The sequence below is a fragment of the Argiope bruennichi genome, chromosome 9 (genome assembly GCF_947563725.1).
Source record: "Argiope bruennichi chromosome 9, qqArgBrue1.1, whole genome shotgun sequence".
Classification (NCBI taxonomy): Eukaryota; Metazoa; Arthropoda; class Arachnida; order Araneae; family Araneidae; genus Argiope; species Argiope bruennichi.
In genome coordinates this window covers 88,571,136-88,585,126 of record NC_079159.1, presented here as the reverse complement: position 1 = coordinate 88,585,126, position 13,991 = coordinate 88,571,136, and the positions used below count along the sequence as shown (strand labels likewise).

General features: G+C 32.4%; 1 protein-coding gene across 3 annotated transcripts in view; it reads left to right on the top strand.

Annotated features, from left to right (window-relative positions):
• Positions 1-13,991, top strand: part of LOC129984809 (uncharacterized) — a 99,636-nt gene that overhangs the window by 81,561 nt on the left and 4,084 nt on the right. For all 3 annotated transcript variants that reach the window (XM_056094772.1, XM_056094771.1, XM_056094770.1), the window contains exons 18-24: positions 15-188; positions 1,224-1,430; positions 4,658-4,789; positions 4,904-5,194; positions 7,326-7,608; positions 9,705-9,874; positions 12,761-12,869. In XM_056094772.1, coding sequence (XP_055950747.1) covers positions 15-188; positions 1,224-1,430; positions 4,658-4,789; positions 4,904-5,194; positions 7,326-7,608; positions 9,705-9,874; positions 12,761-12,869 — 1,366 coding nt within the window. The remainder of the gene's footprint in view (positions 1-14; positions 189-1,223; positions 1,431-4,657; positions 4,790-4,903; positions 5,195-7,325; positions 7,609-9,704; positions 9,875-12,760; positions 12,870-13,991) is intronic.

Sequence of the window (13,991 nt, the reverse complement as noted above, 5' to 3'; positions counted from 1 at the left end):
TTTTGTTTTTTCAGCTCTTGGTCGAAAACCTTTGGACTGCAAAGCATGTGATTCTGCTACAACGGTCCACCCAGAATGCTTGCCGATTCCCATTCCTATAGGAGATCCATTCTTTCCAGCAGTGCATCAGAATGCATCGAAAAATTGCATCTCATTCGCCAGATCTTTGGCTGGCCAACTCACTCTGGGTAAAATAATTATTTTTAAATTAAAAAAATGAAAAAAAGCGAGCTATTTCAGTCCACTAAAATTGAAAATACTTATTTTCAATCAAAAATCTAGAATCAAATAACAAAAATTGTAAAAGTGAGATGCTAGCAAAAATGCTGTAATTTGGAACTTTAAATTCTTTTATGATATGAGTTTTTAACTCGCTTGTTTAACATTTTAAGTATTTATCAAAAACCAAATGTGTCGTCCATTTTTCAATCATTTCCTGATGTGCTACAATTTCTAAGTGTTATGCAATCGTGTTTTCACGATAAAATGTTTCAAAAAATTTGTAATATTGTTTTCCCAGAGCAGTAACGTTTTCTGATAAGGAAAATAGTTTTACAGATAACTCTGAAGGGATGTCAGCTCAATAATCCCTGGGTAGCCGGTCATTTAGTAACTTTGGCGAGAAAAGCGAAAGTTCTTTTAACTAATATTGGAATAGCGTTTGCTGGAGATGGATTCTGGGATGGAGTATTTACTGTTATATATAATGCTTACCGAAACAATCGAGGCAGGAAAAATGTTTTTAATACGAAAAATATGCTTCTTCTGATAGCCTAACAACTTGCCTAATCAACTCGTTCCCTCAGTTTTACACCACCTAATGCTTATTTGAAGGAAATTTCTTTAAAGTGTATTCAATTATAAAGATTGATTTGGAACTATTCCAGCTTGCCGAGTTCCTTTTGCATCTGTAACAATATTTAGTTCGATATGTTTTATAGCATCCACATGAAGGGTACGTACGCTGTCTACAACCAGGTAGTGAATAGTTCCTATCCTTAAAATACATAGTGGTAAACCAGCATTCAAATAATGTCTGTGTTATCTTTTAAGAGAAGTAAATTGGCAGAAAACAAGAAACTAATAAATATTTTATATATTTTTCAGCACTTTATTTTAAATAATACTGCATGTTATGATTGACACAAATTAGTTATTTTAATTAAAACATTTTTATTTAATAAGAAACAATGATAATATAAAGCTACTTTTTTCCGTTTCAGGTAGGCGAGAGCAGATGGATCAGTTAACTTCGTACATTGATGCTTCTAACATGTACGGTTCGGATACATGTGAGGCGAGAATGTTGAGATCTAATCACGGAGGCCGTCTGAATTCTACAAAGCACCCATTTGGAGGCAAAGATCTCTTGCCTGAAGATGTCACGAACGTGGAATGCCGAGCACCCACCGGGATATGTTTCGAATCAGGTAATCAGAAATTTTACTTCACAGGAAACCATTTTTTTTAATTCGGCAAAATAGAAATAATTACAAGAATTCTGTTTGTGAAGAACAAAAGGTCTTCTTGTTTTTTATTTTTTTTAAGTAAACAAGGTGAAAACATAGCAAATATGAACAAATTTGATCCCAAGATTTCGATGAATGGCTACACTGTCAATTGCCTTGAGTTCGTAAAAACCTTTTTTTAGAACGTCCAGATACATGGGTGAACGTAGTAACACAAACAAAATTGAACGAGAAAGATGAGGTAAAAAATTTCAGTTAAGGTCTTTATACCAATATCATATATTTCTATTAAATTTTGATCGACATTCACCTAATAGTAGTCTTTTCGTTCGTGCAATTTCGATTGCTATAATACAAAAATACAAGGAACCAGATGAATGAGCTATTGTATAAATTTATCCCCAGAATTGTGAATAGATGACAACGTTTCAGTTTACTTCATTAGATTCCTTTCGATCTGATGACTACTTGATATGATAAATTCAATATGCAGCAACTTGGAGAGTAGAATTTTAGTACATAATTATTAAACACGGCTATAATTCTGATACGAATATTTGACTAAATCCATCAAGTAGCTGACTTTCTGACGATCTGTGTACTTCCTAATGTGACCAACATTACAGTAGTTGGTGGAGGAATTGGAACTGTTTATCATTACTTAAAGGAATACACAGAAGTCTAGAAATTAAGAAAGAATATAAAAGTTGGAAATATTGACTTAAGTACAGTACTGTTGGCGCCAGAAAATCTCAACATAATGATAGGCATGATGTTAAAAATTCACGTTTTTTACCAACTACTTGAAAAATTTAGTCTTTCTTTGTGGAATAAGAATTTGGAGGGATATTGATAATTTTGTGTATCCTTTTTTAAAGTGTGGTCTGCTCTTCGTTTAACAAGATAAGTGTATGGGAAGATGAGGAAGAAGGTCAGAGATTGACCATTTTGTGGTTCGGTGCCAACCGCCTCGGAGAGGATGTCAGTTCGGTGAATCGGCCGATGTTATAGACGGGTTTTGATAAAGACAGTAGTCGGCCACAATAATTCTTGTCGATATTAGAGGTGGAGGGGTGGTCGGCTATGTATAACAAGAACAAATATATTAATTATTGGTCTTAGATGGCTTCAAAATGCTCGTTCGGTTCTCTTAACTATATGTTTAGCTAATGTTAACTTATAAGTTAAACACGACGCGCTGCATTATGAATTAAGAAGTCAAGGGATGGACATTCTTGCTGGTTATAATAGTCTGTCATTGAACAAAAAAGTTGTCAAATTGACTTGCCAGTTACAAGAGAATTCATAGCCATTTACTTATTAATGCAGATGAGGTAAGAGAAATTTTCTTATCTGTATCAGAAAATTTCATTTGCTGAATGTAGTGTTCCGATCCTCGATTTTCCTGCCTGCAACAACAGATGGTATTGGAATCTATGATCAATTGGGAGAAAGGGCGAATCATTGAAAAGCTTGGGAAACACCAATAAAAACGATACAATAAGATATTCAGTGCACAAATGCAATCAGGTAAAATAGACCTGGACAAGAATACCGAGGTGCAAGATCAAAAATTGCGGGTTTAGGTTCTTGTGGTCCTAAGCAAGGTACATTATGAGGCCTTTTTTTTATACTCAATTTAATTTCCCATTTTAGTACATTTTTAACTTGCCAATGCTTTATTTTAGATTAATATTATTTATTCTATTTTTAGAACATTTATTCCTGTTTGTTTACTTATTATGGCTTCCAGCTGCCTAGCATTCGCGTTTGTGCATAATATTTAATGCATACTAATAATTTATACATACTGATGTTATGCTTCATAAATATTAAGTGAACATAATGAAACTAATTGGAACCTTATCATTTATGCTTGATAAAATATCTATTAACTTTATTTTTTTTATCATTCAAAGAAATTCTATTCGTTACAAACTTATAAGGCAAATAAAGTATTATAATTGACCTGATTGCAACACTCTTTAGCTGCAGCTATTTTAATCTTAAGTTTAGTTGGAAATCAGTCACTGGAAGTTGGTAAGGTCTCTGTGGAATTGTGTCATTTGATTGCAGGCAATTGTTTGATTGTTGGCTGCAACATTGCAATACATCTTAGGTCACTACAGCATCTATTCGTGCTTTTATTCTACATATTCTTCTATACTTTCATCTGCATTTTCAATGCTTACAATAAACTTATGTATAATGGCGTGTTTAATGGAAATCATTTACTGAACACAAGTACTAGGACATCAGTACTATACAGAACTTTTTCCTATAAATTTAGATCATGTGATTTTTTAAATTATTGCGTACAAAATAAATTGAATGAAGGAATGATTCTTTTATTCCATAATTGTAAATCGTATTAAAGGAAATCATCGCAAAATAAAAAGTATAATTTCAATTATGCTTTAAAAAGCACTAAAGAAAACGAACGGCCAAATCTTGCAACTGTATATTCAATCCATCATTTAAAGTATTTGGAATCAAATGCTATTTGTTTAAAATATACAACTCATTGCAAGTCTGCAGTAATTCAGTATCACTCATTTCCTGAAGATGAGTTTCAATTCAATGCTAAAATTTTAAAAAAAAAGCAAATTTAATTAATTTTGTCTGTTTGTAAGTATTCTAATTCACTTTTGGGATAGAATTTATTAATTTTTTTATTTAATTATTCTTCTTAAATCGTTGTAGAAAATTATTCTTTTCAACTTGCTAAAAATATTTGCTTTATTTTAGTAATAAATCATGAATTCATTTTCTCCTTCTTTAATATATAGAAATGTGGAGAATAACCCTTGTTTTGGAATTTTGATTATTTTTTTATTAAATCTTTATACATTATATGAGTTTTAATAATGTAATTATTTCTTATCAACTGCGAAAATAATTTAAAATAACAAACATTTCACTAATGTCTTTTATAGGAAAGGATAAATGTTTAAAAGGAAATGAAGTAATAAATTGTCATTAATACGCATCATTAATGAAATTGTATTTGTTTTGAATGAATTATGGCATTGTATTTGTTTTGATACTCATATCTGAAATGTGTATTAATATTAACAATGGAATGACACGTTCAAAGTGATAATCATATACTAATGGCAAAATAATTTCAAAAAATTATTTGATTTTCTTTCCTTTTACAAGCAAAACTTATTATTCTAAAATTTCAGGTGATATCCGGGCCAGCGAACAACCAGGTCTCACATGCATGCACACAATCTGGATGCGGGAACACAATCGAATTGCGGGCATCTTGGAATCTTTAAATCCCCACTGGGACGACGAAACCATTTACCAACAAGGTAAAATGAAGTCAATTCACCACAATGCACGAACCTCTTCATATCACTCAGTTGAATTCATTAACTCTTATACTACATAAAATCAAAAACTAATAAACCAAGTTTGCATTTCAGTGCGTCGCATTGTTTCCGCCATGTTGCAGCACATCACCTACACGGAATTCCTGCCTCGAGTTTTGGGAGAAAAACTCATGAAGGAACTGGACCTCATGTCCAACACCTACGAATATGATCCTACGTGTGATGCTACCATTTACAACGAGTTCGCAAGCGCAGCCTATAGGTTTGGGCACACACTTCTCAAACCTATGTTTCAGAGGTTGAGTGCTGGATACAAATCGAAAACTTCTAAGCAGTCTATCAGGCTTCGAACTGCGTTTTTTAATCCTGAAGCTCTCTATGAAAGTAAGAATCTGTCACTTTTAAGATGATCTTATCTATATCCTATCTTTCTGAAGTACATTAAGCCACTTTTGTCAAACTTTATAGTATAGTAATTTGAGCTCTCCTGTACTAAAAAGAAAGATACAGAAGAATTTTTGAATTTAGAATAAAAAAGTGCACGTGCTTTTTTTGTTTTTGTTTTTTTAAATATTGTTACGAATCTGTAATGCTGCTTCCCAGCATAGTTGGTTCCACCATCGGAAAGAATGTTTTACAGTCATCTGTATTGGACGGAGTCCGTGTGTCGCGCCGGAGGTCCCGGAGCTTGGTGACAAACTTGGTGACCATTTTGCGACTTGGCGAGGAATTTGGCGCCAAAATAGATTATACCCGAAACAGCGAGAATTTTCCCGATCCGTCCAGTAGGAACCGAGTTACGCCTCGAACGTTCCTGATTGGTTGAGAGGCTTCTAGCCCCGCCTCCTGAGACCTATAAAAGGAAGCAGCCGCAGCTGCCGGGCAGTCGTGGACCAGTGGAGTCGAAGAGTATTCGGAATCGACTATAAAGAACTGGCCTTCCAGGAATTAGCAGAGCAGCGACGGAGTCAAGCTAGTGCTGAACTAAGCTGTGCGCTACTGTCTGCAGTAGAGTCTTGTTGTATGCTGCTGTTGTATGCTCTCGGCTGAAGATAATCGTCTCCTGTGCTGTATATAGTTGTCGTCCTTGTGCTGTCCTGTGTGTCTTCGTGTAAATAAACGTCGTTGTTTTATTTTCTACTGCCGCCTGGTGATTGAGCGTTCTTCACACCATATAACTTCCACTACCGAAACGAACCACGAAAAATTTCGTAACAATATGTAATTTCATAAACTTGTGATGTAAAATCTAGCATTCTCTACCAATGAATAACTTTTTTAAAAGTACGTTTAAATATATAGTTATTCTATATCGGTAAAAAATGGACATTATTCTATCCTTAGATTTATTTATGTACATATTATATGAAACTCTGGATGTATATGAATGCGTACATGTTTGTATGTATATTATATCTTTTCTGAACCACTGAAGTAGGTTTGATTTAAGCTTGCTATATTTGTTTCGTATTGATTTCTAAAATTATTTAAGAGAAAATCAAATATTATAAATTTAGACTTTAATAGCAGTAAAATATCAAACATAATTTGAATTTTTAAAGTCTTTGTCAGTTATTCATAAAAAGAGATTATAGTTATAGGAAAAAACAAATTCCAGAATCCAAACACCCAACGGGTTCGTTATAGCGACTGTACGTTGAAACGGTCCAACAGGCTCAATAACAAAGAACAGCATTTAGTCAACAGAAAAACACGAACACGCAAACAATAAAACACAACCGAAGCGTACATAGGAACAGCACTTGCAGTAAAAGCAGAAAATTGGTTATAAACGCAAAACTCTCAGTGAGAACTCCACAGAAGAGAGATTTCGCAAGAATATTCATACTTCTCCAACATCTATTATGCTTCTCTGTCTACTCATTTGGGCTGAACTCAACAGCCGACTTACTGTTCGCCTGAATGAGGGATCAATACCAACTGGCTACTCAGCACACGACTTGAATGACTTCAGTTCAGTCTTTCGACTTTTTATAGTTTGCGTGACAGAACAAAGAAGATTCTACAAAAATCTATATAACTCACGCTCTCATGGACTTACCGCCACAAGATTCTAGAATCTCTGATTTTGTCACCAAATTTGTCGTCAAGTCGCCAAGAATATCATAAATCTGACATCCGTTTAGCATCATCAGAGTAATCTGTAAAATTGTCTTTCTTTATCATGAGACTTATAAATTCGTACCATTATGTATAAAAAATTTCAAAGAAATGAAATGCAAAATTACTTTTGAAAAACAAGTTGTAAACGAAGATCGATAGTAAGATAAAGACGAATAATGTATTTTAACGAATTATCCAATCAAATAGCACAAATTCCTTTACAGTATTACTAGGATATCTTCACATAATGTGAAAATATCCTAGTAATACTGTAAAGGAACAGCCTTCAGAATATCGACTAATACGTTTACTAATATGAAAAAGGGATGCTGCATTTTAAATCTCATCATCAGTCTAATAAAGCTGATAGATTTTTTTCTTCTTTCTACAGGACATGCAATCGACGAAGTACTCCGTGGATTGCTAAGCACTAGTGTTGAAGTGTTTGACCATTCCATCACTTCTGAGGTAACCAATCACCTTTTCGAAGACAGCAAAGTTCCATTTTCCGGTATGGATTTGGTCGCATTGAACTTACAGAGGGGAAGGGACCACGGACTTCAACCATATAACGAATACAGGGCCTTGTGTAACAGAACAAGAGCGAAGAGTTTCGATGACTTGAAAGATGATATTCCAGAACATATCGTGCAAAGGTTGAAGAGTGTGTATGAGTGAGTATACGATCCACGGTTTGGTTTGATTTATATTCGTTTAATCGCCGTTTTATCAAAAAATATTTTATTTAAAAATTTGACATGTTTTTATGTGCATGGTTGATAACTCGGTATATAACATATTTTTCAATCACTCTCCCAACAAGGATTATTTTTGAGTGCAATTCGAATTTCTGGGAATACTGAAATACAGCATTATTTTTAGAATGGCCCGATAGTTGAAATTTTTTGTATTGTAATGACACATATAAGTGAATTGGAAAATCATGTGTAATAGACTGCACAATGTTTTTCATTAATATTTATTTCATTCATATCTATTAACTTGAACGCCTTTTGAAAATATTTTATTATATACTTAGATTAACATGATGGATTTTCAAATCAGAAAGATGAAATTCACCAATAAAAAGTGTGAAAATAAGAATACTTTTCTTCCTTTAAAATTGGAGAGTATGTTACGGACAAATTATTCCATTAAAACAGTCGGGTTTCTTGTGGTGGATATATAATGACACAGTCAACAGCTCTCAATAACAAATAACGGCGTTTATTAACACGGCAACACAGACGATAAAATATAGCCGAGACGTACACAAGCCATACACAGCAGCACGTTTAGAACAAACAGCAGCCTACAAGTAGTAATCGGTAGTAAACAACAAGCACAGCACACAAAGCGGCCAGTCAGAACAGATCAGGAGGAGGGAATCTATGTAGCTATTCACTAAAGTTTCTCCAACTGCCTGCTATTCTCTACTGTCTTCTGGATTAAGCTATACCCAACTGCCGACTCAATATAAGACTGGCTACACCACACACGACTCGATGCTGCTTCTTGTCTTCAAAACTCGGCCAACGATATCAATTCTCAATTCACTAATTGCTTGAGTTCCACTCGCTCTTCTATGGATTGATCCAACTAATTCAATGTTAACTCACAATACAACTAACTTCGGCTTGATAAATGGTATTTTATAGCTTCAGGAGCAGGGAAAAGAAGGTTCTTGAAAAATAAATCTTAACTTGCCTCCTATTGGTCCTATAGCCAAAATTCTCGACCATTCTATTATCCATTTTGTCGCCATGCTTGGGGATCATGATCCGGTATCCGATTAGCATCCAATAGAACTGACCGTAAAACTATCTTTTCTACGATGGAATTAACTGTGCTGGGAAGCAACGTTACAAATTCGTAACAGTATTATTTCAAAAAAAGATAAATGTTATCATTAATAAAAAAGATAATTCTTATCATTAATTGATAAGAATTTTGTTCGTGTCAAGTCTTTCTCGCAAAGGCCCATGATATTATATTTACTACATATCATCCTTTTTCATATAATTTTTTAATGTCACAAGGAGCAATAAAAAGAGCTTTTTTAAATGTTTCTCCAACATTCAATTTGCCATTTTTCGTTTCTTTTCTGTTTATTATAACATCGTGCATGAAGAAAAGTGCATTTATATGGTAGCAAATATATGAGAATATGGTTTAGAATTTTACAGTAGAAAATAAATTTTCAGTTTTATCTTCCATGATAAAATATCGACAAGATATCGGTTTTGAAACAGGAAAAGCACAGATTCAAGACGTTATTGCATAGAAATTCCGATATGCACAACCAGTACTGGTTAAAATTGTTTCTATTAAATGCCCTACCCCATATACACACTAAGCAGACACGACAGTTTGCAGAAAATGCTGCTTGTCCAACTGCCATCTTCATTTTTAAAACTGCTGGGTCCATTCCAAAACAGACTTTGTGTAACTTTAAAGTGACACATTAACCTCACTGAGTATAATCTTGACAAGAAATCTAACGGAAATGTGCCAAATTTTGTTTATATCGTCATCAAGCATTTCTTAGAAAACGATTTCTTTTGAAATTAAACACTGAAATCTATCCCACTTGTTTTCCTGCAAATTTTGTCTATTGCAAGAAAGTAATTTAACTTCGAAATCATGAATTAAAAAAAAAACATTTATCAGCTGCTGAAAAGAAAATAATCAATTCGAAAGAACGCATACTTTTAGAAATATTTACAAAGTATATTTCACTGAAATATCATATCTTTATATTATTTTTCAGGCACGTAGATGATATCGATCTTTTCACTGGAGGAGTAGCAGAGAAATCCATGTATGGGGCCCTGGTAGGACCTACATTCGGATGTATCCTATCCAAACAGTTCACGAATCTGAGAAAGTGTGATCGTTTCTGGTATGAAACACAAGATCCTTTCTTAAGGTTTACTCAGGGTACGTTTTCATTTGAGTGGATTGCTGTGAAATAGCATCTTTCAGTTTTAAGAATAATCCGTATACATTTGGAGAAATTCATATTAAGCTCTCCCGCTGTCCATTCGGTTCATCAAGGAATATTTGTTCAGTTTAATTTCAATTATGCATAATTTTATGGGCCAACAAAATATTACTATGGTATAACATAGTAATAGAGATTAAAATGGTGTTATTAAAGATTACAACTGTTAAGCGTATAATGTACAAAAACCAAGTCAGAGGAATAACTACATTAAAAATGTAACTATCCTTATAACCCAGCTTCTAGTTGCACTTTGTCTTTCGTGGCACAGAAACTTCACTTTCTGATTTCGCAGGCAAACAGCGTAAATAATAAATAGAACCCTTCGTCTGCAGATTTTCAACTATGGAAAAAAGTTACTTTAAATAAATACTTGATGATACAGAGAAAGCGGTTTGGATTTCATTGCAGGAAATGTATTCATTGTATTGTTGAAAATTGTCTTAAATTATCTTGTAGTTTTTTTTTTTCCTTGAATTTTGATACATTATTACTAGATAATATATTTTTTAAATTGTTTTAATTTGAAAATGATGCAAAAATTATTTTAAGCAATGATGTTTATGGACGTTTTTATGATAATAAATCTCGTTTAATTTTTAATTAGTTAAAAATTACTCTGAAGTGCATGTACTCTGTGTCTGAAATTACCCTTCAGAGTATATTTGCGCCAGCCTTCTGGCCTGGAGATCAGTGTCTGATACTACATACACATTAACACTTATCATAAATAGTCACCTTCAGTTACTAATTGGTTCGCCACATGTATATCTAATCGATTTATAAGAAATTAAACACAATCAATATTCCAAGAGACCTAGTTGGTTACCTAAAGGCGATAACTGTAACCATAAAATCGAGATTTGTTTTGTTGAACTCTCTATAAAACATTAATTGTCCAATTACAATTGCACTATTTTTTATTTGCTGGAAACAATGCATAACAGCAATTTTATTGGTTTAAATTATTGACCTGGCTATTCAAAAGAAGCCTGCACCTGAATATGTTACAGGATAGAGAGGTGAAAAGGCGAGTTCGCAAATTGTACAGACTAAGTCTATGGCAAAGGATACCGACATGCTCTGATTGGTTTATGCTTTGGCAATGTTTTGCACTCATAATAGTGTAGTTTTCGCTTACTTGGCTCAAACTTTGTACCTTTCATTAGTTTAATGGAAGATACGAGTGAATATCAACACGATCCAATTTGTATTAATATAATTGTTTTCTCTAAATAATACTAGTAATACTAATTATTATTAATAATAATAAATATTACTAATAATACTAGTAATACAAGTTACTAATGTTGTTTATGTACAGAAGTATAAAAAATAAATGAAAGTAATTACTCAACATATGATGCAGCAATTAAATAATTCTTATTTTTCTATGATTTTCGTGCCTTTATTATATAATTTATGCAGTTATTGAAACTTGTTGCTGAGCGTCTGTTACTTTCCCATCAAATACATATGGGGAGATGATTACTTAATGCCCAAAACGTATAAATATGTAAGCTTTAACGGAATATGTGATTTCGTAGTTAATTTTTTTTAGTTGTATCAAAATAACATTAAGAAGAAACACACACAAAAAATATTTTTAATAAATTGTAATTTTTATATTTCCTGAATTTAGGTTTCAGGATTTGATCTTTTCTGCTGTATATGTGTTACAGATTAATATTACATGTAAACCGTAAAAAAATGAGGGGGGGGGGTAAATTCACAAATTTTATTTATTTTTATAAAAATATATTTCGGTATGGTATTTATTATGAGTGCAAAACATTGCCAAATAGATGCCAAGCCTTAAACCAATCAGAGCACGTCGGTATCCTTTGCCATAGACTTAGTCTGTACAATTTGCGAACTCGCGGTGAAAAGTGGACTGAAAGTTCCAAAATCGTTTTTTTTTTTTTTTAGTTGAAATAAAAAGTTATTAATTTTAGAGGGAAAACTTTAAATCAAGTTGTTCCAGATATTAAACAGACCTATAAAATAAGCAATCGAACTTAATGATAGTTTAGTTGGATCAGAAGTTTAAATTCAGTGCAAATTTGGGGGAAAAAATTTGTGGCATTCTACTTTCTTATTTGTTATCTAGAAAGAAATAATTTGTAAAAATTTCAAATGAATTTTTTTTTTAATTCGACTTTACTGGGGAAAAAAAAAAAGAGTATTGAAAAGTTCGTATATACTTTTATATGAGTCAGAATTCGTGAAATGAAAAAAAAGGGTCATTCTACAATTTCAAAAAGTATCATATTAGCGGAATTAAAAAAACAAAAAGCAGTGAAAAAATTTTTTTAATTTAATTTAAAAATTTTGTGGCGACCGAAAAAGTATGAGCATAATGATGAGCCGATGAAATGATTTCCGATGACGTGAGCATGACAGTCATCGGAAAATTATTTCAGGCTTAAGAATTAAGACAATCTGTTGACTTCAAATTTCAGCCAATAAAAATTATTGCAATAAACCCAACAAAATTATGTAATTTTTCCATATTTTGTTAATTTTCATGTTAATTGGACTGGATTATAAAACCTCTACCAACTATTTCAGAAAAATGAATAAGCTTCTTAGTTTGATGTTTGCATGGAAAAAAAATATCTTCTTATATGATGCTTGAATAAGGGATTAAACTCTTTTATTTTAAAGAAAAAGAAATTAAGAATAGTTATTACTTTACTCAGATGCATTTATATGTGATTAAATATATCCAAATTAATTTCTAGTTAATTAATAAAAAACTGTAATGTATGTTGCAAGTTACAACCTAAATATTTGCTTTAAATGTTTTATTTACTTTTCAGACCAGCTGACTGAAATTCGGCGGACGAGGCTTTCTAAAATCTTCTGTGATAACTCGGACACTATTGACACAGTTCAAATGAAAGCATTTGACCTACCTGATGACTTCCTGTAAGTTATTATACATTGTAATGATTTATAAAAATTCATTTATTTTTAGTGTACATGAAATGCTAAGTCATCAAATTGTAGTGGTAACATTATAAGCCAGATAACAACTTCCGGAGAAGAGAGTACTCTTTTGTCTAGTGGTTATGTTACTCGGCTATGAACCCTAACGTTGCGAGTTCGAACCTCAACCCGCACAAAATGATATCAATTGCATAAATATGTAAGTAAACAAAAATGAATTTTAAATATTTCTCGCATATCCAAATAAGCACACTCAGCAATTAACTATTTCATTGTAAGGCAAAAAATACTAAATAACATCCTGTGCTTTTAATTTTTCTCTTATAATTGAGAATACTTTTAAGCTTTTAATAGCTAAATATCAATTAAAAATCAGCAAAGTGGTCTCTCAGAAACATCCTCGCATACATTCCACTAAAGGAATTATTCCTCTATCCCCCGCATAAAATTGTAAACAGCTGTCAATGCCATACAAGACACTGGTGAACATTAGTTACGAAAATATCGATTTTTGAAGTGAATATAGCATTTTATACTTTTTTCCGACCGAATGAATTCTAAAATTCAATCAAAAGTTGTAATCATTAGATTCTATACCGAATTCCACTAATTTGTCATTGCAATTATATGCATGTGAAAGTACAGATAATCAATCTTTGACAGATTTGATTAAAAAATTGATAAGAAACTATATTTTAAATGCTAAAGTTTCATGCCAAATTTTATCTAACGTTTTTAGATTTTGTAATTAACGAGTTTACTTGTATTCGATAATAAGCAAAACTTCTTTCCTTTGAATGAATTTCGTTCAAATTTAATAAAAACTCTTTACTTTCGGTCTAAAGTCTATATACCAGATTTCAGCCATCTGGGATTTTTGAGTAATCATATTCACGCAGAAGGACAGGCAGAAACAATGCCAAAAATTTGTATTTCAAACATGGAGAGAGATGAACTGTGGAGATTCGTCAAAATCTCGTTTTCGAATATTAAAGTACTTTCTCTATACTTCATGTACAAGAAAGTAATAAGTTGGAATTCGCAGATGCAAAGTCAAGGAATGTCACAATGAATTTTGGCAATCACTTGATAAGAATTAGA